The 24,789-nt window shown below is 53.6% G+C and overlaps 6 protein-coding genes across 6 annotated transcripts; 2 read left to right on the top strand and 4 right to left on the bottom strand.

The window, feature by feature from the left end:
* On the bottom strand, window positions 1-3,867 carry BDZ83DRAFT_677981 (uncharacterized protein; the record flags this gene model as incomplete). The annotated part of the gene is made up of 4 exons (XM_060511175.1): window positions 1-2,760; window positions 2,817-3,574; window positions 3,625-3,665; window positions 3,715-3,867. Coding segments are annotated over 4 exons (3,712 nt in total), but the record flags the coding sequence as incomplete, so codon positions are not given.
* A 2,925-nt stretch (window positions 3,868-6,792) lies between these two features.
* BDZ83DRAFT_632026 (tuftelin interacting protein 11) lies at window positions 6,793-9,318 on the bottom strand. Its single transcript, XM_060508937.1, has one exon. The coding sequence runs from the start codon at window positions 9,267-9,269 to the stop codon at window positions 6,891-6,893; it is 2,379 nt and encodes a 792-aa protein (XP_060361559.1). The 5' UTR covers window positions 9,270-9,318; the 3' UTR covers window positions 6,793-6,890.
* A 597-nt stretch (window positions 9,319-9,915) lies between these two features.
* On the bottom strand, window positions 9,916-11,180 carry BDZ83DRAFT_585168 (NAD dependent epimerase/dehydratase; the record flags this gene model as incomplete). The annotated part of the gene is made up of 5 exons (XM_060505826.1): window positions 9,916-10,214; window positions 10,280-10,379; window positions 10,428-10,600; window positions 10,666-10,843; window positions 10,917-11,180. The coding sequence occupies 5 exons, from the start codon at window positions 11,178-11,180 to the stop codon at window positions 9,916-9,918; spliced, it is 1,014 nt and encodes a 337-aa protein (XP_060361558.1).
* Window positions 11,181-15,810: 4,630 nt separating this feature from the next.
* On the bottom strand, window positions 15,811-16,275 carry BDZ83DRAFT_461262 (uncharacterized protein). The gene has a single exon (XM_060503239.1). It carries the CDS (start codon window positions 16,154-16,156, stop codon window positions 15,920-15,922), a length of 237 nt encoding a protein of 78 aa, XP_060361557.1. The 5' UTR covers window positions 16,157-16,275; the 3' UTR covers window positions 15,811-15,919.
* A 744-nt stretch (window positions 16,276-17,019) lies between these two features.
* BDZ83DRAFT_585238 (SIT4 phosphatase-associated protein) lies at window positions 17,020-20,245 on the top strand (the record flags this gene model as incomplete). Its single annotated transcript, XM_060505831.1, has 3 exons — window positions 17,020-17,688; window positions 17,760-19,400; window positions 19,451-20,245. 3 exons carry the CDS (start codon window positions 17,020-17,022, stop codon window positions 20,243-20,245), a joined length of 3,105 nt encoding a protein of 1,034 aa, XP_060361556.1.
* A 2,884-nt stretch (window positions 20,246-23,129) lies between these two features.
* BDZ83DRAFT_785867 (alpha/beta hydrolase fold protein) lies at window positions 23,130-24,592 on the top strand (the record flags this gene model as incomplete). The annotated part of the gene is made up of 2 exons (XM_060515640.1): window positions 23,130-23,344; window positions 23,398-24,592. The coding sequence occupies 2 exons, from the start codon at window positions 23,130-23,132 to the stop codon at window positions 24,329-24,331; spliced, it is 1,149 nt and encodes a 382-aa protein (XP_060361555.1). The 3' UTR covers window positions 24,332-24,592.
* Window positions 24,593-24,789: the final 197 nt, after the last annotated feature.

The following is a 24,789-nucleotide window of genomic DNA, read 5'->3' as shown; positions in this document are numbered from 1 at the left end:
GGATGTCTTCGAGGAGCTCAATGTCGAGCTGGACTGACTTGTTGGCGTAGTCCATGATGCCGCGCTCCATGAGACGAGCTGGCTCGCTGTCGCAGATGAATTGGCCGATGCGCGAGACCTCCTTGGAGGTTGTGACGGCGTCGGTGGAGGTTTTGGCCCTGGCGATGATGCCGAGGATGTCGGGGAGTTTGGTATCGGATCCGACGGACGCGGCGTTGGCCATCGTGAAAGAGAGTTTGAGGACGAGTTCTTGGAACTTGGGTCCAAAGAGGGCAGAGAAACCTCCTTGGAGGAGGCGGGATTGGTATTGGTAGAAGATGCGTACACCCAGCATATTGATGAGGCTGCCCTGGAACCAGAGCTTCGACGAGCCGAGAATGTCGTCCATCTCAAATTGCTGAGAGACGAGTGTCTCGACGGTCGTTCGTAGGTATGCCGACCACATGTCATACAGGCCGCTGATCTCCTCGCAGTCATGATACTCGGGCTTGGGGGTCAGATGGCCGATGAAGTACTTCGTGAGCAGGCTGGCCACTTCTGGGTTGTTCGTGTGTGCCAAATTGTCAAAGGATTTCGTGCAGTCCACGCCCGCATTCGACCTCATTATTAAAGTGCCTCCCGGATGCATAGGAGAAAAGTCCGTCACGTCGTATACACTTCCGTGGACGGCAATCCACATCCTTCCTCCAGGTCTATGTCCCGTATGGACAGACAGCTGTGAGAGTGGGATGGTTGGTCGATTACAGGGGAGCGGCTTCGGAGTCATGAAGACGTCCAACATGATCCGCCGCTCGGCGAAGGCGGTGTTGATGATTAGATCCGTAGACTCCATGGTCGCCGTCCGATGGTTGTAAATGGCCTTGCGCAGCCCGCTCATGACGGAGTCAAAGACATCAACGGAGCCGCAGATGTACAGATACCCTCCAAGGCCGCCTTGCTTCTTGGACATGACCAAGTCACACACGCTAGCTCCCTGCTCTACGATGAGCGAATCGATGTATCGTGGCTCGGTACGGCGCTCGATGAGGTCTCTCATGATGGGGTCGTATGCAAGACCGCGGCTATCACGGGAAAACGCGAGATGAACCTCCATTAGCCCCGCATTGACGTATTGACGGAGCTCATCCTCGTAGCAGAACTTTTCCCGGTTCTGAACACCCAGGAAAAGCATGTTCTTTCCGACTGAGCGGCCAGCACGAGCCTGCCAGAAGCTCCTAAAAGGGGCAATGCCACTACCGCCGGCGAAGAATGCGCAGGGTGCGGCGCCATCAAGAGGTAGCTGGAAGGCGATGGGTCTGGAGATCCCGACTAGCAGTTCGTCTTCGTCGGCGATGAAGTCATCTGGTGAGCCAACGGGTGGGTTGAGGTAGCCACTGCTTACGCCCGATCGTGAGATGTCAGACTTTCCCGCAAACGTGGCGCAGAGTTTGTACTCTGCCCGTGAGATTGTGAGGTCGACTGTGCTTGGGAGTAGCTCTTCGGGGTAGTTGGATATGGAGTATGTGCGCGGGATCTCAACCGAGATGAGATCACTGAGCCACGCCACGTCGTTGGAGAGGTCGAATGCTTGGTCCCAGATGTGCGTCGGGGTGTCCATGACAGCGGCCTGGAGAAGGTCACCCAGTGAGCCACGGACCGGCCACTCCTCAGTCGCCAGCACCTGGAGCACGGTGTTTGACGAGGCCCTCAGCATTGCGTGGATCTTGAGGACGAGATCCTGGGTCAACGGGGCCAGGTGACCTCGGCGGAGGATATCCTTGACCATGAGTTTCCTTGTCTTCGTGGAGGTGCTCGCAACGCCGTGATTAGAGACCGTCTCCAAGTGCTCGGCAAACCGAGACCACTTGCGGTCGAGAAGAACAGGGCTTTCAAGCATCGTGTCCAAACCGAGCGCCGCAGCTACCTTGGCACATTCCTCCCAGCTGTTGAGGGGCATGATCGCGAGTCTGTCGCCCGGCTGGAACGTGATGCCAGTGTTGTGTAGATCAAGCGTGACCATAGAGATTGACCGATCATGGTCCGAGTCGACAAAAGATCGAGAGAGGATACGCGACTTGTACCGGCACTCTTCAAAGGTGCCACGCATCTCATGGGGTTCGACGGGAATGTTTCCGCGGTAGGGCTCCAAGCGTTCCTTCATGGCATCCGAGAATTGGCGGTGTACTTCCTCCCATGGCCTTCCCGAATCATCAGAGGCGCCAGAGGCACCGTTCGTTTCCGTTCGGCCAGTCTTGGAGGCTACTTCCAGGATACCAAACACCTTGTACCTATGCGTGCCCATGAACCCTCGCTCGCCCGTGTACGCCTCGATGATCCCGTCAAGGACGCCCATGAGTCGTGGATCGCCAGACCCCCTGACATACTCTGGAATCCGATAGTGGTACTCGACAGAGGCAATGAAAGCTCGCAGATTGGACGGCAGCCATGCGCGTAGGTGCAAACCCTCGTTGCCTAGGAAGGAATCGTACTTCTTGCGGCCGAGGAAGGCGTCCATGAGAAGATACGGCGGGAATTGAAGACCGGAAGCGGCTGGGCATCTCTTGGACAGCGGCGCGGAAAACTTGCCCCATCGCACCCACTCGGCCGCCGAGACGTAGTTATCGCCCGAGTTGGGGTTGGTTGAGATGGAGTGGAAGGCGTTGGGCATCCTTTCGAGGATTTCTTTGAGTCTGATCATCTCCCTCAATAAGCCCTCGTTGTTCCGGTTCATGACGTGCTCTTGGCAAGCGGCTATGGCATCTGGGCCGTGTTGGAAGGATGCTGCGCACATATCAGGTTAGTGTCTGGGGTCTCATCGTGATGGTATCTTGACTTACCCGAGGTGTCGGCACAGCCCTTCAAGAAAGCAATCTCGGTACGCTCTCCAAACATGGGCCAACGGAGATCGGTATTGTCGAAGCGGCCAACATATGGGTAGACAGAAGTCGGGTCGCGCACTTTGATGTTGTAGGATGCTTGGTCGAAGAAAGTAAGATGGGGAATAGCCCGTCCCATACGTCGCGAGACCTGCCAGTATGGCAGCCCGATAGTCCTCGGGATTCCTATCAGTTCCGGTCCGAGGTCGTCGCTCATTTCTACGCGAGGCTTGGTAGAGATCGAGTTGATGCTGACACCGTCGTATCCATCGTTCTTATCTTCGTAGCGATAGATGGAGCACAACATGCCCAGGGCCACGATAGCAGCCCAGAGGGCTTGATCCGGGACATATTCCTCGGTTCCTTCGACGAGGGGAAGAGCAGCGACAGACTCTCTGACGCGTCCTCGTGAGACACAACCGGGCATCCTCTCGCAGAGATCGGACCAGACGCGTCCAGGGCAGTTGGCGAGGGCTCCGGCAGCTTCATTTGAGTCGGGTGCGTTGAAGCCATATTCAGCGCTGAGGTATCCGTCCTTCCATCCACTTTGGGATCCGACTCCTTCGGCTCGAAGAATGACTTGCCGAGCAGGCGCACCCAGGGCAACGGCGAGTAGGTCCCTGTCATCCGCAACGAGAGTGTCGACGTTCTTCACTTGAGCGATGTGGTCCGCTGATGGGATATCCGAGTAGACGATCTCGTTGATAGCTTTTCTCTCCCTTTTCCTTGTAAGTCGTTTGTCCTCAACAACAAAGTAAGGAGGTCTCACCTAGCACGCAGCCACTCATCAACGTCTACCCCTCGTGGTATCTGATGTTGTTAGCTTTAATCAAGGACCATAATCGAGACATCATCTTACATCAAAAGCAGCATGAAGGTCTCCTTGCTGGGTATAACCTGAGAAGGAACAACCTCGCGGTCCAACCCGTCGATTCGCTGTTTGCCCATGTGCACCTGCGGGACATCTTCCACCACCCATAGACCCAGACACAGGACACGATCGCTCAGACATGATTATTAGAACAAAACACCAGGGACCTGCCTCTGGACTAAAGAACCAGATTAGAATAGCAAAGCCACCTGGGCAAAAAAAGAAGGTAGAGTGCCGTCAAGGCAAGATGAAGAGAAAAAGACAGACGAAAGGTAAGCAAACTCCCACGAGACGTCAGCCCTAGAAGACTCGAGATCATCCCTCAACACCAAACGGGTTGACCGACGGGAAGTCATCGATATGTACCCCCTAGACAGCTTGTCAGATGTCCCAAAGGTAGGTTGACTTGGCCGGGGTAGGTCGAGCTAGTGCCAACTTGGCGGGACTGGGCCCAAACACGATCCATGTTGCGTGCAATAGCACCGGTAGGAGTTCACCAATACAGCCTCACGCTAGTGAAATAACCGTATTTTGAGACGGGGATGGGGTGAGGAATTCTCGGCCGGGAATGAAGGCCGCTCCTGGCCGGTCTCAAGACGCGGGATACCTTGTGGTTACCGAGACAAGGGGGTGATGGCAAGTGCCGCGCGATCTGGGGGTGGCAGGATAGGGCAGCTAGCAGCGCCACAGAATAGAGACGTGAAGTTGAAGCCTGAGAAGTAACTTCAGGTGGAAAGAACGCAGAGAGAGAGACGCCAATGAAGCTATTCGGGGGCTAGTCTGAACCCCGGCCAGCCCCTGTTTTGGGAGGCGATGAGACGATGCCAAGTGCCGCACAACGTTGTAGGGGCCCGTGCTGGTGGAGCCTCAACGATGGTCTGAACTACAGATGACAGGTCCGTGGCGTTTGTGGAAGACGTACTCAAGGTGATCATAACGATGCTCGAGTATTATCGGTGCATGTTGGGCTCAGGTGGCGGGTAGCATCGTTGAGCAACATCTTGCTTCGCCATGCTGCTGGCACGTCTAGCTAGCGCCTTGTCTTTGCACCAAGAGCTAGATGCACCTAGAAGTCCCAATCGGGTCTTGCTCGCCGGCCGCTGAGCTCAGCGGGAAATGTTGCTGAACGAGGTTCTATCCCCAAGGCATACTGAGATTGTACGGAGTAGGCCCAGTGCTATTGATGGCTAAACTGGTGATGGCCGCATGCATGCTTGCCGCCGTGTCTTGCCTTGGCTCTATGCGCTATTGGGGGCCAGAGCTATACTCTGTATCCTTCCTGGTTTGGGGGCTTGATCGTCTGGTACGGAAACTTCTGCTGGACATCATCACGTCGGATCATGGGAGTATGATCATCAGATATTCACTCGTCGCTCGGGCTTGGGTGGTGAGTTGATGCACGCAAGCCCCGAAGGATCGCTTGGTCGAGGATTCCAGATATGCCTGGTGCCATAATCCATCGACTTTGGCGTTCGTTTCTCTCATAGCTGTCCTCCGCGTTTCCGAAGTAGTCCGTCGAACCGGACGTTGAGTTCGTCAATACTCCGTAGACACTAGAGGCGCGGGAGTAGACACCCCAATAGGCTCATGCCGCTGTTAAAAGTCCTGTATTGCGGGTCTCGTGGAACCGTACTGGCCCGGAATATCGCGCTGCCGTGCGGAGCGAGATCTGGCAAGGCCTATATGGGCGAGTCATCGCATGTTCAGGACGGTGAAAAGGGGCAGTGCTTGTCCGATGTCGCCGTCAACTAATATTCATCGAAGAGGATTTCCTGAATCCCAGTGGCTTGTGCTAGTGTAGACTGGGGCTCATCCGAAGACAGTCGGTCTAGGTCAGAGCCAGGCTGGCTAGAGCGCCCCCCCCCCCCAAGGTTTCACGGCTGTCGATGTTTCGAAATGGTGACGTGGGCAGCTGGGCTCGAGGAGAGGAGGATGGAGGAATTGGGTCTTGGAAGAGAAGAAAGTGGCCAGGGTCGAAGACGTGGTAGTCTTGAGGTAGGGGTGGTAGGGGTCATGGAGGCATGAGGCTCCCACTTCCCGAACCTTGATTGCTTTTAGCTCTTTGGCTTTTCTTCAGCTCCTCCTTTTCCGATGAACGGGTGGCATTTACATAATCAGAGATGATTGGCCCTCAAGATCTCCATGTCCAGGGGGTCTCGTCTCAAACCGACTTCAGAAGTAGGCGCTCACCTCACCCTCTTGGTCGAATTGGAGATCACGCGTGGACCGACACTGGCCATACGTAGCAAACGACAACCTTCGGAAGCTGCCATTTCCCCTCTTGAGCTCGGTCGACGGCCGTCACAAAAGCTCACACTCTTCCCTGAGGACATGCCATAATACCTGAGCTCAACCATGCATCTCCGTCAAGGACTAATCGCGCAGAAGCATCGCTCCATAGCCAAGGCTCTCCCTCTAATCACCATTGACACCTCTGGGCATTTCTGCCACCTTCACTGACGATCAGGCTCGCGTGTCACACCGCCAAGGAAATGCCCCAACTTCAAGTGCCGCAGGGAACTACCTATAGACCGCCAAGTCTAGCCATCACAACTCAAGGAAGCCATCAAACGTCTTGTCTTTCTCTACTCAACGACCGTGGCCTAGCGGATGAACCTTCACCATGAGCTTGGCTCGTGCTTGACTTGTGCTTGACTGGTGCTTGGCTGCAACGACACCCGCGTCCCACCTCTATGCTTCCTTGCTTATCCTGTTTCTCTAAAAGCTTGGCCTCGAGCCTGCTTGTTCTTTTTAGCTAATGGTAACCTCAAATGTGATTATGACCCCGGTCATTAGGTTTGTATCGAAGGGTCGTTCCCGGGGGAAATGTCAGCACGAGTTCTGTGGGATCAAGCTTAGATGGCATGTGCCATGTCGACTACATCCGTGCAGAGCGCGATCGAAGGATTGACAATGGTTTCGAGATCAAGCTCTCTTGCATGGTCACAATAACAGTGTCTGGGGTCAACCTAAATCGATGGTTCACCTACCAGGTAAGATGGGCGTTTCCATATACGGCAATGCATGAGTTGAGACCATAACATTTCGTCACACGGCTGACTGCAATCAAGTGAGAAAGGGTCCTTCTGACGGACGTTGCAAAGGATACCTTCTATGTGATGATCCTGAAGCTTAAGCTACGGCTACAATGCGAGCGTTATGTTCTACAATGCCTTCTCAATAGTGCCCATGCCCTTAATGAACTCTGCTTGAACCGACTTCAAGTTCTTCACAGAGTCGGGCAAGACGTCGTCCCTCCACCACTCATACCACGCCATGATCTCCTCGAAATTGGCATCCTCCAGACCAAGCCATTCACTCAACTTCTCATGCCACAAGGGGAACACCTCTGTGACAATGACCTCGCCCAGGACCTTGGGCGTCAAGATATCAGACCACTCGAGAACGCCCGTGAGCATAGGCAGGTATGGCTCCTGGTCGCTCGGGTCTACTCTGAAGTTCTTGCGCAGGTATCGTCCCATGGCCGGCAACACATGGCTCATGATCAAGGAGCGCCATTGGTCGCCAAGCACATCGCGCCACTGTTCCAGGCCAGGGATCACGCCGCGGTCGAACTCCCAGACGTCGATGAGCTGTCTATACTTCCTCCGTACTTCCGCAACCAAGCCGGTGCCCTTAGGCTCCAGGTGGTATGAGGGCAGGTACTGAAGCCAGGGGAATAGCCACAGATGAGGCAGTTTATGGCTTTGTCGCTTCTTCTTCGGGTTCCATTCCGCTACGGCTGTTTCCAACTTGCGGACGACAGCATCGAGGAACTGGGCGCGAATGAAGGGAGGCAGCAGGTCTGCCCATGCCTCCAATACAGCCAGTAATGGTGTGGGGTTGAAAACATCCCAATCCCGGATGGCAGACATGGCTCTTGTGTACCACAGTTTGTACATCATGGTTTCGTAAGGTGTTGTCGCTTTTTGATGTTGCCGGTATAAGTCGTTGCTGTTCAGGCCAGTGGATTCCCACTTGTCCAAGGCTTTGTTGCCCTCACCAGGCTTCATCAATAAACTTCCAAGCCCCTTGAGCTCAGTAGCAAATCGTGTGGGCTCCTCCAGTAGATTCCAGTCGGGATCGCGGAAGAAGGGGTAGATGGCAGCCACCGCGAGGTCCGAGATTTCGTCGGTCGCTGGTCCAATATTTTGGACGGCCTTCTCTAGACAGCGAATGACGTCCTCCCATTCAGTAGCCAGCGGAAGCTCGTTGGTGACAATATTGGAAAACAGTTGCAGTCTTCCCAAGTCTGAGGCGAGCTCCGCCATCTCCTGCTCTCTTTCGCGCAGTTCCAGATCTACCCAAGTCTTTCGCTCTTCCAGGTTTCTCCACTCCTCCGAAAAGGCTGCTAGGTCGGCATGTGCTCGCTTCACGAGCTTCCGCGCAGCCACCAGCTCGGGAGATTCGACAACTGCGGCAGAAGTCGGCGTCAAGAGTCCAGAGGCAGTCGTCAAAAGCTTGTTCCCGGGTCCTGTCATATCCAAGATAGGTGCGAAAGCCTCTGGGATGTGGAGTCCCGGGGCAGACTTCTTGATCTCTTCCGCCGTCATGTACTTGGGCTTCTGTCGTTTCGGGGTGCTGACGCTGCTGCTGCCGCCTGCGCTGACGGCCTTCTTCTTTCTTTCTCGCTTCCTTTTCCTCTCCTCTTCCTCAGAATCGACGACTTCTTCGCCTCGTAATTTCGCTTGTCGTTTTTCCTCCTTCTTCTCGTGCTCTGATTTTTCTTTGACTGCACCTAGACCGACACCCTGTGGTCTAAGGTGAGCTTCGATGATGACGCTTCGACCTTGTCCCTCTTTTCCGAGACCCGTTCCTTCTTGGTAACCCATCTTGGCCATCATCCGCGCACCGAATGATTTTGGGTTGGGCTTTCCTTTCGCTCCCTTTGCGCCAAATGCGCTTGGGCGGGCCATCTTTGGCATCGAGGGGGTGTCTTGGAGGTCGGGGTTCAGGACCGGCACGTTCGCAGACGATGGGACGAAGCCGCGGCCGAGGATATTCTTGCCGTCGAATTTTGTCTTTGCGAAAGATCGTGCTGGAGCTGCAGTTGCCTTCGCGTCCTCGTCGCTCTCGTTGTCGTTCTGCGCTGGCTGAAACCCTAGGCCACCGCGGGCTCCACCGAATCCAAGACCAACTCCTCCGACTTCATCCTCGTCGTCTTCATCGTCATCAGCATTGGAGTCGTCCGAGTACTCCTTCGTATTGGTGTCTTTTGCATCGTCATCGTCATCTTCGTCGAGAGTAGTAGTGCCGGTAGAAACAAAGTTCATGCCCTTGCTTCGGAGTGTCTTTTTCTTCCATCGCTTCCCAGGACCGTCATCTTCGCTATCTGACGCAAATATTCCGAGCGCGGCGCTTTCCTTCGTGTTGCCGACGCGACGGCGTTTTCGTGGGTTCAAGTCGCTGTAATCATCGGCTTGTGACGGGTCTGTGACGGGGGCTAGGTAGTCGTCTTCTTCCTCGTCCTCTGATTCCGAAGAGTAGTGAGCAGCCGCCTTCTTCGTCAGGCGAGAAGGGTCGAAAGTTGGAAAGCTGGCCATGCTGTTAGCCAGGCTCAAAGCGGCGCAAAGAAGTGGGCGTACGTGAAAGACGGCGCGTTGCTACTTTTTTGGAGGAAATGCATCATTCAAGGCACCGACTCCAAGCTTCAGGCGGGTCCTTTCTCTATCTTATCTACACGTGACCGTCACTCCTACCTACCTAACTCACGCAGTCAGATATCGCGACTCATGAGGCCAATTGCCTTACCTATCCCCGAAAACAAGTCTAGGCAAGGTATCTTTAGTAACAAAGTTCATTCTCAATGTTCCTTTACATTGTGATTTTAATACAATTCGGGGACAGCTTCATTTTCGGAATATAACAACTACAGCGAATTGAGTTAGTTTGACCCTCAGAGTCCTCGTAGACTCAAAGCCATCTACTCTCGAAGGAATCTAGGGGACAAACCATGAAGCTAATATGTATATATAAGTAGGCCTATCTTCGGATTTCCGAAGCTTTCAAGTACCATTAACACCAAGCGTACGTATATGGAATAGCGTTTGTTCAAAATTCGTGAGCGTGGCAGTTCTCGGTCTAATCAAATATTCCCGTTCTCTTTCTACCCGATTCTCGCTGCCGAACCCGAGCAAAGGCCACATAACAAAACGATAAATACTTGTCCCACATCGTAACACCGCCAACCTACAAGTCACGAATACCCGCAGCCAAACTCTCCTTCAGCGGAGTCCAGCCCTGACCAAAGTACTCCTGCAACAACTTCTCAGCCTTAGCCGCCGGAGGAAGCTCGCTAATGTCACGTCCCTCGTCCGCCTGCTTCTCCGGGATCAGCTTGTTGTCCGGTCTCAGCTCACGGAAGGCGTCAATGAAGTCAGATGCGTTGACGGGGTGTGCGGAAGCCCAGATCCTCTGAGACTTGACGTGTTCGGCGAGCAGGGCGATGGCGTGGAGACGTGCGACATCGACTACGTCGACGTACCACTCTATCAAAAGGGGTTAGTCCGGCGTACACAGTGATGTGACTGCCTGATATCAAGTGAAAACTTACGGGGCATAAAGGCGTTGAGCATGCCACCTTGTCCCTTGAGCAGATCACGAGCGAAGCCCATGGTTGAGCCACCGATGTTGGGATGAAGAATTTCTCCCGTCTGAGAACAAAGTTAGCGTTGTCAGCGGAGTACGGACATGAGACTCACGTTGAAGTTGGGCAGGATGGTGTTGAACGAGTATCCAGGCTTGTTCTCCTCAATCCACTTCCACGCAGCTCTCTCACCCTCAGCCTTGGAAGCAGAGTAAATCGCGCCGGGCTTGATCTCCTTGGGCGTGTTCGGGTCCCACGCTGCCTTAATAGCAAAGTCGTTCCAGGTGCCTGAGGGAAGACCAGTCAGTCAGCATCTAAGGAGGATAAACTTCAGTTCTCGTGGGATAGCGTACTTTCGTCAATGTGCATCTCCTTGTTGGGTTGAGGAATGACGGCGGCAAAAGCAGAAGATGTGAGGACAAAACGCTTGATGCTCGAGTGCTTTGCCGCGGCGGAGAGGGCCGTCTCAGTCGCCTTTACGACCCAGGGGATGACGGCTTTCGGGTCATCGCTCATTGAAATGTCGGACGCCTGTTCCGCGAGGGTCAGCTGCTAGGTTCCTTCTCTCCGGTTGGTCTCTCGGACTTTCTCGATGGTAACGTACCACATGGGCAACACCAGAAACACCAGCCATGGCCTTGCCAAGAGCCTCCCCATCCTCGAGGTTGGGAACGAGGACTGATTCAAAGGCATCCTTGTCATACTTGCTGTGGAAGAACTCGCTGAGCCACGGCTTCTCTGACCGAACTGTGCCGCGCACCCGGTAGCCGAGTCCGAGGAGGACGTTGATTGTGTGAGATCCGATGTATCCATTGGCTCCAGTGACGAGGATGAGCGAGTCCTTGGGAAGTGCGGTGAACCCAGACATGATGTTCAAGTATGTTCGAGGTGGGGTGTAATGGCAGACAAGAGGAGATTCAAGAGATATCTAGATAGATGTGTATGCTCAAGATGCCTTGAAGTTGAATTGACCAAAGGACTGTGCACATATATATTCATCTCATGTTCTAAACACCGACGGGTTTAAATCTAATGCAGGCGGTGGGCCGTGGAGAATGGGAAGTGGTCCATTACTAACATCTCACAGATTCCACTAGAAGTGGATTTGCTTAGAAGACAACGACCCCTCCCTCGAGTGGTGGTCTAAAATGCAACCAAAGGCGCAGATGTGGACGCCAAATCGACGCTTGGATAATGACGTATGCATAACCACCCTGTCTAAAGGTCTTGGTCTACGGTGGCCTAAGCATTTTATCGTCGGTTTAATCATCCCCAGGTAAGGTAGCGGTCGCATTTACATCGAGCGAAAGCGAGGGAGCCTATCCTCCACGGATTTGCAATATCTCTTGGCGTTAGACTAGATAAGGTTGATGGTTGGGGTGGTTGGGTGGCCGTTTGTAGCTTGAGTGTTGGTTTGTGGCTTATGAATCGTGCATGCAGCTCGCAGCATGTTTCCTAAAGTGGCTACGGTGCTGACATGTAGTTGAATGGTTTGAAATCCAATGAGTGAGAGCAAGTGAAGGCATCAAAGATGATCAGCTTAATAATGTAAAAAGGCCGTGGCTTTTCGTTCGCCAAAGGGACTCTCGAGGGTATCATCACTAGCCGTCATGCTGATCAAGGAACCAAGGAATGAAATGGTGGAACTCTTGATGGTTATTCAATTGCTCTAAGGAGGAAAATCCACCGTGAGTGACATCCTTCAAGCTGTTACACAGTCGATTGGTGAGCTAGCTAACGCTACGCAGTGGTTCCCGCGCACTTACAACTCTCTTTACTTTTAGAACTCATGTGACGCGAAATGTCACTGGCTAGCTTGCGAAGAGCTTGCGAAGTATTAGCCGCAGTATTGGCATTTTCTCATTGAATTCTACGAGAAGCACTTGTAGACTACAGTTTTGGCAAGCAGCTTGGCCGTACCGAAGTTGTCAACCTGACCAATTACAATTTCGTCTCGGTGCTTACTTCGAAGCTGAAAGCTTAAGTAAGCCGTCTGGCCACGATGGCTACTATTAGCAGTCTTGGTAACTTGAATGTATGAGAACTTTGATCAATGGCTTCAACATAAGTCTGCAAGGTATGTCTCTCAGAGGTGAAGGCTCTGGCTTAAACTGGCAGAGAGACAGCCAGACTACCAGTAAGACACGTCTCTTGCAAATGACTCGATTGACAAGCCTACGCTGTCTTCCCTGTAATATATTGCACTTTGCATAGCTTCGCCTAGACCTGTCTAAAATCTTATACAATTCTTTGCACTACTGACTTGGGGTAGACGTGAAGCGGATTTTCTCCGACGCTTAGTATTTTTACGTGAATATTGCCCGTCCGTGATAGAAGGGACCTTTGTCCTCTGACCAGAATTAGAATAGGCAGCCAGCTACTAGACAGAATTCTCTGTCATTCTTCAAAATGTCTCTTGGCCCGGGAAATATGATGCGCAACCTGAGTGTTCTGCATTAAATAGGCATCCATACTATCTAGTTGCGTAATGATGCTGGGAATCCCATCGAGTGTTGCTTGACGTCAGTATATTGACTTCTAGTTTTCTCTAATGCTAACACATTTTCGAGTTTTCAATCAAATGTGTTATACTAACTTCAAATGGTGATGGTATGGATTATGAAGGAATAATACGTGATTTGTTAGTATGTTACGTGCTGTGGCGATGCATCGATGCGGACGCTATTCAGCACTCAATAGGATACTGCTATGAATTGTTTGATGGCTCACAGGAAATTAGGATGACCAGGCATAGCCGTGGCCATGAAACTATGCAGATATGCTCAAGTTCTCTATCAAGATCCTCCAGTTGTCAGAGATCGGGGATGGATCTGTGCTCCACGAAACTCGATCGCATCCGTAACAATCTCACGTGCTCCAGTTGAGGAAACGGCAACGGCACACCAACGGCTAGAAGGAAAGGTCGCTTGGACCACCTACGTTGGGGAATGCCAGGTGCTTGGGGAAGTTTGGGGGGAAACACGTCTCGGGGAGCATCGGCTGACAACGTGGGAAGGATTCTGCAGGGAGGGCTAGCAACGTGGCAGGCCGGGGGTTGCAGAGGAATGATGCCCGGCGGGCTCGGGTTCGAAAGGTCCAGCCCGCTTTGTAGATATGCTGGTCTCGATTGATAATACATTCCGTCCTCAGCATTCTGGAGTGATGCGGGAGAGCGAGAAGGCTTGATCCTGCTGGGCCTACTTGTACGAAAGTGATGTAGATGGAATGTGAGCATAGTCGCATTCTTGGGTGTATTAATGAGGTGTGGAAAGAGCTCACATGCTATTTGGGCAGTGGAATATATGACAGAATGGATGAAATCGTACAGGAGGGGATGAGGGGACATGAGATGAACAAGGCCAGCCCCTGACTGTCGATGAAATCTACACCGGTCGCCAAGCGAGTAGGGAGACGAAGAAGAAACAGCGACGAATATCTTCTTCCTTCATCCCTTGATCCCCCTTTTCTCATAAGAAAGCAATTGGGATCTGATGTGCTTGGAGCAAAAGAAGGATAGGTAAGAGTTGACGCTGTTAGTAGACTCGTACCCAGTACAAATGCGCAGATCCACCTTTCAAAAGCGTGGCGGGGCTAGCAGTGCAAATCTCGCAGCCGAGGAACCTCCGAGAAGTACCTCTCAGGAGAATTAGGGGCACGAGACTTGGCCTGCTATCAGCAACTACGGTAAACCAATTGGCATCTGGGGCAGATCCCATCTCATGGAACCAGGCAATTCCTTATCGGGGATCATCTTCAGTCTTACACTAGAGGACTAGGGACTCTAGGTGTGTTTCGGCTCGATTCGATTCGATCCAACAAAAACCCTGGCCTAGCACACAGAAACCCAACACACACAGAAACGAAACAAGAGAAGAGAGAAGTGTCTCTACTTCGTACGCAATAGGTATTTGAGGGTATGAGGGCAAGGAGGGGGCTGTCGAATCACCAATTGAGTCACACTGCGACCCAATCACATTCACACATGCACATATGCATCTCATTCTCCAGTTTTCCCCTCAGACTTCAGCCAGGTTGAGCCCATTGAAGGCAATGGAGGGGTATCTCAGGCCCGGCCTGGACGTCCACGGTCCACGAATAGACATAGTTGCGGGTAATGAATGGGAGGACCCTTGCCTTGCCCTCATGGCTCCTCTCCACCGTCCACGTCCTTGGGCTGGATTAGGCGAAAATCCAATCCCACTATGGGCGAAGCACGCAAGTAATGAAGCGGGAACAAGGCCACAATTCGAGATGGCCCTTGTGGTCCTGTAGGGCTGGGCGTTGTCGAGGCCCTCGGGGATGTTGTACAGACTCTCATGCCCATGCTGCCGCCTTGAAGGTTTCTTTGGGAGCACCGAGGACAGTCTGGCTATTGTGTTGCTTTTACTGCTGATAACTGCGATCGGAATAAAGCAGTCAGTTCATGCCTCGGTCTTTTAGAATAGGCCCCGGAACCTGAATGAGGCGGCGCCACAATCGCTTTGAGTACCTATTCGCTCGCCTTTAGCTTAGCGAGTTTCCTTGTCTTGCATGGCGCAAGTACCCGTGCCGGGGCTTGACTGAGCAGGATCCTAGGGGAATCCATCACCAACTTGGTTTAGGAAGAAGAACATGACCGCGCAGCATTCAGAATCTTTTCTTATCAAGATGGAATGGGTGAGAACGCAGATAGAGACGCTGGATGTAGGTGCATGGCTGATCGGACTGACCTCATCAGACATGAATGCACTCCATACCCTGCTGTGCTCTGCTTCCGCTTCGCCTTCGCCTCTTGGCTTCCCAGAGACAGCAGCCAGCCGGCAGCAAGTTTGGTAGCAGGCGGAAAGCAAGGCAACCCAATCTGGGCCCAATCTGATCTGGAAGCATGGCGACGTTTGGTACATTTGAATGAGTCTTGATGATGAGTGACAATAGTGAATCAGTGAATCAGTGAATCAGTGTGGTTCATGACAGTGAACGTGATGCGAAGCAATGAGATACCTGATGAATTTCCCATTGTCCTTTGGCGCAGCGTACCTAAGCACGTAAGGTAGGTAGGTAGGTACCTTGGGTAGGTAGGTAGTTGATGGAAAGAAAGTACCCGACCGTGCTATGCTTTCTCCGCCGAACCACACGGAATAGGAGGTATACGCAAGGTACCCCGTGACATTTGTTCACTTGGCAGTGTTCAGTGTTTCTGTCAGCTTTTTCGACCCCAGAGAGCTCCGAGGGCGCGCGCACACACACACACGCACACACAAACAGAACCAAACATCCGTAGCCGCAGCCGCAGCCGCACGTCAGCAGCAAAAACAAACGCTACCAGACTTGGTGCACCTGAAAGTACGAATACCTACCTAAGGTACCTTATTACCCACCTTACCTATTTCCTTGGATACCTGACGTGCTGACTGGGACAAGAGTACCTACTGTGTAACGAGGGCCGTCCTTTCTTTCACCAGGGCACCCGTTGTCCATCCCACCTCTGCCACCCGACCTCTTCCTCCTCCTCCACTGCGGCCAAGCCAAAGTGCCAACCTGGGAACTCCGACGACCGACCCTCCGACTCAAAGTTCCTACTGCGTAGAAAGCCCGCGATTTCATTGGGCCAAAAGGGCACCTTTTACCTTACCTAAGTAACCGTACCTCTACGCAATCAATCCAATCTCGACGACGTCCGGTGGCCCATCTCACCCTCACCACAGCCATTCTCTCCCCGAGTCCAAAAACCACCACGCATCCACGCATCCACGCATCCACACCCACACACCACCCCTCCTCTCCCCCAACACCGACAAGGAGAGAAAGACTGCGAAACGTACGGACAGAAACCCACGCGACCACGTTCGAGCGTCCCATACCCATCTATCCGACGACCGACGACAGGCTCCGGCTTCAGCCCGTCCTTTCCATCGCTAATTCTCTTTGCACACGAGGCTTGAGGTAGAGCGCCCGCGCGCCCTCTGTACAACAGCAACCACCTACCTTTTTCCGCTTTTGTACGTACCCTGGTCCTCTGCCTACTGTCCTACTCTCCATCCTCCTCCTCCCCCCAAACTCGTTGCCTCACTGCCTGGGCTCGCTGCTCCCTACTGCTTTGCCTCATGGTGCTTCCTGCTGCTCTCCGCTTGCCTGGAAAGAGTACGCGCGTTGCGAGCTGGATTGACTCGGAATCCCCTCTGTCGTCCATCGTTTCGCGGCTGGGTTTTTCCCCTCCTTCGAGACTGCATCGTCAATTTTCCCTCATCTCTTCCCTCCCCCCTCTATTATCAATCAGCTCCTCTTTTCTGGGCCCGATGCGCCGGCCCCTCCACTCCGCCGGCGACAGCATCTGCAGACCTCACCACCACTACCACCACAACCACCACCAACGAGCCCTCCTTTTCCTGCTCTGCCCTCGCTTGTCAGCAAAAGCCTTCTAGACAACCTCTTTGCTGACACTTCCTCCTCGCTCAGCCGCCAAGTCCTTCAGGCGACCGATACCCCCAAAACCGTCCTTCGCATGCGTTGAGCCTACGGTATAGAGAAAACGACTGGCCATTTACAACTCTCGCTACGATTCGATTTCTGCGACCGATACACTCCCTTTGTCTATCCCATTAGGATATACGAATTTCGCATGCTCAATCATCGGATCGCTGCCCAGTTGATTGTTTTATCGCTCTTTGTCCATCGTCGCCGCGACTCGTCCGGCGCCGTGACATAGACAACCCGCAAATACCGTCACCATGTTCTGGAGATTTGGCGGATACGCCAACATATCCACCATCGATACTATCCTCGAAAAGCCCGAATTTACCGTCGAAGACCTCCTCGACGAAAGCGACCTGATTCAAGAGCTCAAACAACACAACACGAAGCTTATCGAATACCTCCGCGAGGACAATGTGCTCAAGACTCTGCTCGAATATGTAGTGGCACCCAAATTAGAGCCCGTCGCGACCCCAGAACCAGATGAACCCGCCGAGGAGATCAAGGGCAAGGGTCGCCTCCTTCCCTTTTCAAGACCTCGCGCCTCATCCCGAGCTACCGATACCGACAATGAGGAGGAAGAGCAGGAGAAGAAGCGCAATCGCTATGCCTACGTTGCTGCTGAAGTCTTGTCATCCGACACGTGGTCCATTTACGAGGCCATGATGGAAAACCAAGACCTAGTGCGGGAATTTTGGCAGTTTCTGAAGCGCCCGACGCCTCTTGACCCTCTGCAAGCCAGTTACTTTACCAAGGTCAACGAGGCACTGTTCGACAAGAAGACGGAGGAGATGGTTATCCTTCTCAAATCTCTCCCCGAGGCCGTGCCCGACTTGCTCCGTCATGTCGAGTGTCCTATGATTATGGATCTGCTTCTCAAGATCATTGCCCTAGACCGCACAGAGGGCGGCCAGGGTGTTGTAGAGGTGCGTACAGCCCAGCAGTCTCCCAACCCCCGCTGAACAATGTTGAGAGCTAATCGTATCCCTTCTCCCAGTGGCTATACGGCCAAGACGTTGTGCCGACTCTGCTCTCCTGCCTCAGCCCGGAGCACAGTTGGGTTGTCCAGACAGCTGCAGGCGACTTCATCAAAGCCATCATTACCATCTCGGCCAATGCATCGCAAAACGAGCAGCAATGCATCGGTCCGAACGAACTCACCCGCCAGCTGGTGTCGCAACCCTGTGTGGAACAACTGATCAAGTACATGTTAGGAGGTGGAAACCCGCTGACCGTGGGTGTCGGCATCATCATCGAAGTCATCAGGAAGAATAACTCGGATTATGATCCAGACGTTGGCACCGAAGCCAACTCTGTTCCCTCGAGCCGAGACCCCATCTATCTAGGAACCCTGCTCCGCTTGTTTGCGCAACACATTCCCGATTTCGTCAATCTGATTATGAACACCCCGGTGCAGAAGGGACCGTTGGAATCGACCTTTGGCGAAAAGATAGAGCCTCTTGGCTTCGACCGATTCAAGACGTGCGAGTTGATGGCCGAACTGCTTCACTGCAGTAACATGGGCCTACTCAATGAAGTTGGTTCCGAGGACGTGATTGCAGCTCGAGATGCTGAGCGTCAGCGCTTAAGAACGGAGGGTAAGCTTACCCCAAACCGTGGCGAAGAACCGCCATCATCTACGGATGACTTGACGATGCGCATCGGTCGTTCTTCTCCCGAGGAGGGACGTCGTTTAGAGGTAACCAATATCTCAGACGATGACGGATTCGAAGAGGTTGAGCCCAGCCGCGAAATGAACGAGGACACGTCCCACGAGTTCGTAAAAGCCGAAGAAGAGATTCCTGTCGCTGCACCGGCCTCGTCCTTCTTGGACAGAGATGAAGACGACTTTGTGGACGAGCCGCTCAGCTCGCCCAGACTCAACGTCGCAGATGACAAAATCAAGGAACAACGGTTTGATGACCCCGACCTGGTGGTCGCTCCCCTTTCGCCGAGCAAGCCAAAGACTGCTTCCATCGATGAGACTGCTGCTGCAGCGGATTCTGAAGCCAAGTCCGAACTGGAGCCGAAGCCGGATACTGTTGACACCAAGACTGAAGAGCCGGCTGCGAAAGAACCAGAGTCCGAAGAGACTGAGAAGAGTTCTGGTGCAGACGAACTGGCTGACAAGACCTCTGAGGATGCTACCATTAACAAGGTAGAGGAGCTTTCGCTCGACGAGAAGGCTGACCAAACGGCTGTTCCCGAGGACAACCAGAAGGGTGACGAGTCCGACTCTTCTGTCGTCTACACGCCAAGCGCCACCGATTCTGAGGCGAAAACAGAGCCAGCAGAGACCGCGCCGGCAGTACCTGAGCCTCCCCAGCACCCCGAAGACATGCCAGCCCCTCTGTTCTCCAAATCCACCACTGATGCTGATGCGAACGCGGACAAGGACGAGGTATCTAAGGAGACCGAACCCGAAGTTGGGCCAGCTCCGGAAGTTCCCATGGCCCCTTCAGTTCCCGAGGTGCCAGAAGCCCCCATGGCCCCAGGAACTGACGACGATGCGACAAAGGAGGCTGGAGACCTGCCGCCTGCCGTTCCCGATCGGCCTGACCCCAACAGCGTGAAGCCCGTTGTCGGCGACTACCTCAAGGTGCAATTTGTGGAATACCGTGTTGTGCCTACGATTCTGGTGAGTCTATTGTGGTTTTGCGCCATCGATCGAAGCTAATCAGAGTTTAGTCCTTCTTCTTTGCTTACCCGTGGAACAACTTTCTCCATAATGTGGTATATGATATCGTTCAGCAGGTTTTCAATGGGCCTATGGACAGAGGCTACAACCCGACCTTGGCAGTTTCACTGTTCGAGGCTGCAGATATCACGACGGCGATCATCAAGGGCCAGCTCGCTAGTGACGAGTCACAGGCCAGGATGAAGACTCGTATGGGTTACATGGGACATCTCACTCTCATCGCTGAAGAGGTGGTGAAGTTTACGGAACGTCACCCTCCCGAACTCTTATCTGAGACTGTCCTTGAACGGGTTATGGACCCGCGATGGATTAGCTACGTGGAAGGCGCCCTCGCCGAAACTCGCGAGCGAGACAACGCCATTCTCGGCGGAGTCCGTCCCGAGGTGGCTATGGGTAACCGGGCCGGCATGTCTGGCAACGGCCTGGCAGCAGTCGGTCTCTCTGGCCTGGGATCGTCCTTTTCCAACTCTCAGAGCAACACTGGCTCCAATGCGCTGGCTGACGCTGGACTCAACGGCAATGCGGACCTTCAGGAAAGCAGTGGTAACGGTATTGGGCCATTCGCCATCAGCTCAGGCACTCTCATGTCTGGCTTCGGCAGCTCCAGTGACGAGGAGGATGAGGGGGAAGAAGAGAACGAAGACGATGTCAACAATGAGGTGAGTGATATGCTCTCAGAGCTCCGTGAGATGGAACCACCTGCATTGGACCCTTGGACGCAATCTCTTATCGACGACAACAACCCCGACGAGGACGAGGAGAAAGACCGGGAAAAGGATGCGTAGTGCGCAGACGAGGACGGAAGACCCTACGACAGTCGAATATCCCAGGAGGATCACACCGACGGCGCCGGCAATGATTTTGGACATTGGATAGATGTAGAGGACGAAAGCAACGATTCGCCGATTTTTGTATCTCGGGAGAATGAGGGGGTATGGGGTAATGAGCTCGGAGATGTTGAGTCTGATGAGGAAATGCGCATGATTCGGCCTACCCTCAGTTTTATGTCATGGCTTAGAAGGAGAACGGATAGGCATGTCGAGGACGAGAACCTGGGAGAAGAGTAGAGAGGGTTTGGGAGCTATATAGGAGAGGATGGTGTTGGGCGTATTCATGACATATCTTGTGGCGGCGAGTAGTGTAGGATTACACGTCCTTGTTCGTGCCGGCGTCAATTCCTTGGGATACCAGACAACTTTGGACATTTCTTATCCACTTCAACCACTTGCGATCCGGGTCATCTATAACAGCAAAACGACAAGGACGAAACTTGCCTCCGGGATCTTCCTTACAATCGTGCGCCAGTGTCGGAATGAATCTCACCAGACTAACACGCATTTACTAGTTCCGGGCTTATACCGATCCATTGAACAACACCTCGTCGTCTCTCAACCCGCCATCGATCCCCCCGCCTCCGCCGCCGCCGCCGCCATTGAACAACCCTCCTTCTAGAGCGCGGTTGCAGCTTGCGGCTCGTTTGGCTATGCACCAGAAGAACCAGGCCACTGCTTCTCAAGACGACGACGACGACAAGGGCGAGTCTGGCGAGGGTGAGCGGCCAGAAAACCCGTTTGCCGATGACGAAGACGACGAAGAAAATTCGAGCGACGAGGACGACGAAGACCGTCATGGCCCAGGGGCAGCGGCAGCTGTTGCAGGTGCCTGGGGTCAATCAGGAAGTGGGTCGTGGTGGCGAGGAGTGGGACGTCAGGGGCGGCCACGATTTGATGGACAAGATGATTCGGACGAGGAAGACGACGATGAGGAGTTTGGTGATTTTGCCATGCCCGAGGTGGAGCCAGCGCCGGGTACAGATCCCAACGAGAAGGTGATTCTGAAGCCTCTCGCGGTACACCCGCCACAAGGTGCTTCAGGAGGCAAAGCCTTTAGCGGCCTGTGGCCGTTTGCAGGTAAGAAGGATGGTAAGGATGATGGCGAGAAGGGGCCATCGGAGGAGACGGCGGCGGGAGATGACGAGAAGCTTATTCAGGCCGCCGTCGAGGCTGCTCGGCGGACAAGCATCGAGGACCCGGATGACGACGAAGAGGTTGTGGTGCAGAAGCCGACAAGCCTCTGAGATGAATAGACGCGCCCATGGCTTAATGCGACAAGTAGACGGCTAGGAGTCACCGTTTTGTACAATTACGTGTTTGGTTTACGCTGCATCTGTACAGTATGATTGAATGGAGAATATGCACGACAATTTCTCTAGATGTGAGATCGTCTTTCCTCGTCTTTCAGTCTTCAACTATCACCGCTTTAATCTTTCCATTATTGTTGGAAAATCAGCAATGATTACGAGAGATTGTAAATTCTTCTATAAGCATTCCAGCTTAAGCGTATGTTAGCTTGTGTTGGCAGTCCCAAGTCCGGCCATCCCACCGGAGCTCCGGCCGCATTTTCGGAAGTGCCATGCCGAGATCACCTTTTGCTCAATGACTAATTGAGGCTGCTTCTGGATGAGAGTCACCGCCGACCCTTGGAATGAGTCAAGCAAGCCATCTGAGCTGACTGATTCGGCTGCCTGACAGATGGGACGGGGCCAGGGACTTTCATGTTCTCCTCAAGGAGCTTGGGGCCGATACCCCAACTACCTCACCTTGTCTTGTATCGGATATGATAACGATAAGAGGTGATAATATAGAAGTATTACCGGTATTGTTGGAGGGGGAAGAACCTCGACCCCTCCGATGTCTCAACCAGCAACACCATCCAAAAACTAGAAACACGCACTGGAGTCAGGCACAGGCAACCAACATGCATCCCGTCCGACAATGCGCAGACCATGTGCCTGAGCCCCCTCCAAAACTTAGCTGCTTGACGTGCCGGGCGAGCTTAGCATGAACGTGTGCCAACGCACCCTGCACCCCTGGACCCTCCCACTCCAGCCCCCTCTTGTTGTTTCTTGGTGGGAGGAGAAAGTAATGGGGTGGTTGCTTGGGATTGCGGTACAGCATGGCGTTGAGTAGGAGGGAGCTGGGATCAAGAAAGTAAACGAAGCAGTGAGGAATCGTCGAGCTGGCTGAGTCTGGTTCTGAATTACACGATCGGACTGTCTATTCTACATCTTCTCACCCGTCACAATTCATCTACGCCACCATCTGCCATCATGTAAGTCCAGCCGTGTTTTCCTTGACTTCACCGTCATCACCGCCCGTGCTCCTTTTCCTTCCAATGGCCATCGTTCGTCCGGGTACTCGGCGTCTTTGCGATTCCCGGACGCAAGCAAGCTCCTACACCAGGCTACACCATTCTGCCTCGTGAAACCGAGAGTCCGGCACGCCGAGTGAGCCTCCTTCTCTCTCTGCGCCTTCAAGTCACGTCAAAACGCACAATGACGCCCTTCTGTGGCTCTCGTCGCTCTCTGCTGCTGGGCCCCCTTTGCCGATTCCCGTCTCGTCCCAGCCTGAAGTCGTTCGTCTGTTTGCGAGGAAAAAAGACACGTCGCGGCTAATGCGCCCTGGTGTTCTGGCAGATTCTTTTCTTTCTCGTTGTCTCGGGACCATCGACCTCTCCGACTCCGTACCTGGACCATTGTCGTCACCGGCGAACCGACTTTCTTGCTATTCCGTTCTGCGAGTTTGAGCGGGCATTGCCGGTGATCATATAACGTCGGCACCACCCTTTCTCGCAAAAGTGTGAAAGACTCTTCTCCGAGACATGGCAAATATGGGTGTAGCAGGGAACGCAGAGTCCGACAAGCCGGTTTACCAGCAGGCGCCTTCAATGCTCAACCGCATCGTGTACGGCACCAAGATTTCTACCTTGCAGCATTGGTACTTTCAAAAAGCTGGCTTCGAGGCATGGAAGTCGTACTTTTGGCCACCCGCCATACGGCCCGATCTCATCAAACAGTATGACTGTAGAAAGGCGCTGCCAGTTCGGTATGGTTTCCCCTTACTGCGCAAACAAGAGCACTGCTAACCACGATCCGCAGCATCTTCTTCCCCTCCGACTATGACCAAACCTCCCCGCAAACCCTCCCGACCCTCTTCACAATCCACGGAGGCGGCTTCTCCATCGGCGTTCCCGACGACGACGACGAATGGAACCGCACCTTCTCCGACCTCAACAACTGCCTCGTCGTCGCCCTGCACTACTGGAAAGCCCCCTGGGCCCCCTGGCCGCACGCCCTCCACGACCTAGAGGCCCTCTACCTCGCCATCGTCGACGACGAGTCCCTACCCATCGACAAGTCGCGCATCGCAATGGGCGGCTTCAGCGCGGGAGGGAACCTGACGCTGTGTCTATCACAGATGAAGAGCATTAAAGAGCACAGGACCGCTGCGCCGAAGGCGATTGTACCGATTTACCCGCCTACGGATTTCGTTACACCGACGGCGTCAAAGAGGGATAGGAGGCCGTACAAAGTTGGCAAGTTACCCGGCATCCGCGGCCAGAAGAAGGACTTTGTGCTGGATTTCGCAGAGGTGTTTGACTGGAGCTATATCCCCTACGGCACGAACCTTTGCGACACGCGCATCTCGCCGCTGTACGCGGAGAGGGGCGATTTCCCGGATAATGTGTGCGTCGTGGCCGCGGAGCTGGATTACCTTGCCTACGAGGCGTGGGAGCTGGCGTGCAAGCTCGGCGGGAAGGGGAAGCCTACGTCTGGGATGGTCGGGCGGAACGAGGTGGCCAAGACGCAGGAGCTGGTGGAGGATGGGGACGAGAGGTTCGGGTGGGAGGCGAGGGACGGGAGGGGCAGTGTGAAGTGGTTGCTTGTGCCGGATGTGATTCACGCGTTTGATTTTCATGAGATGGGGGCCGCTGTGTCGGATCCGGTGAGCGTGAGGGATGGGAATGCGAAGGCGGTTAAGGTGATGAGGGTTGTTGGGGACTGGTTGAGGAGGACTGCTTGGAAGGCGTGATCTGAGGTGACGAGTTGGCGTGAGAGATGTTGGATGGGGTGTACTTGAGGTCTTGTTGGTTTGGGTTACTTGACGATGGACAAAGTTGGCGTTGGGGGCAGGTAATGACGGAGACGCATGAATTACAAGATAGAACTGATTACGAGCGATAAGAAATACCTCATACGATTCAAGTTAGTCTGACGAACGGGATGCTTTGAGGCCAGAGTGAATATAGTCGTATCATGGCAAGTGTGACTGTTGGTTGCTTTGGAATACTCCCAACTACCTACCACCTTCACCAATATCACCAACTGCGCATAGTCAAGACTAACTGAACATGGTCAAGGGCCTCAGCTTCATTAACCGCTCGTAAGAAGCCGTTAGACTTGAAATTGTGGTCTCATCAAGGATGTGTCTGTATCAACCGCTGTGATGCGGCCGCGGTGCTTTCAGGTTACCTAGTAAGTTATGGATAC

The sequence above is a fragment of the Colletotrichum acutatum genome, assembly GCF_030867785.1.
Source record: "Colletotrichum acutatum strain CBS 112980 chromosome Unknown BDZ83scaffold_95, whole genome shotgun sequence".
NCBI classification, from domain to species: domain Eukaryota; kingdom Fungi; phylum Ascomycota; class Sordariomycetes; order Glomerellales; family Glomerellaceae; genus Colletotrichum; species Colletotrichum acutatum.
Note: the sequence above shows the minus strand (reverse complement) of the source record. Positions and strands in the feature narration are given on the sequence as shown.

What these genes read in the sequence shown, in the direction of transcription:
- BDZ83DRAFT_632026 (XM_060508937.1), bottom strand. Translation starts at nt 9,269, where the DNA reads ATGGCCAGCTTTCCAACTTTCGACCCTTCTCGCCTGACGAAGAAGGCG.
- BDZ83DRAFT_461262 (XM_060503239.1), bottom strand. Translation starts at nt 16,156, where the DNA reads ATGGGTATGGGACGCTCGAACGTGGTCGCGTGGGTTTCTGTCCGTACG.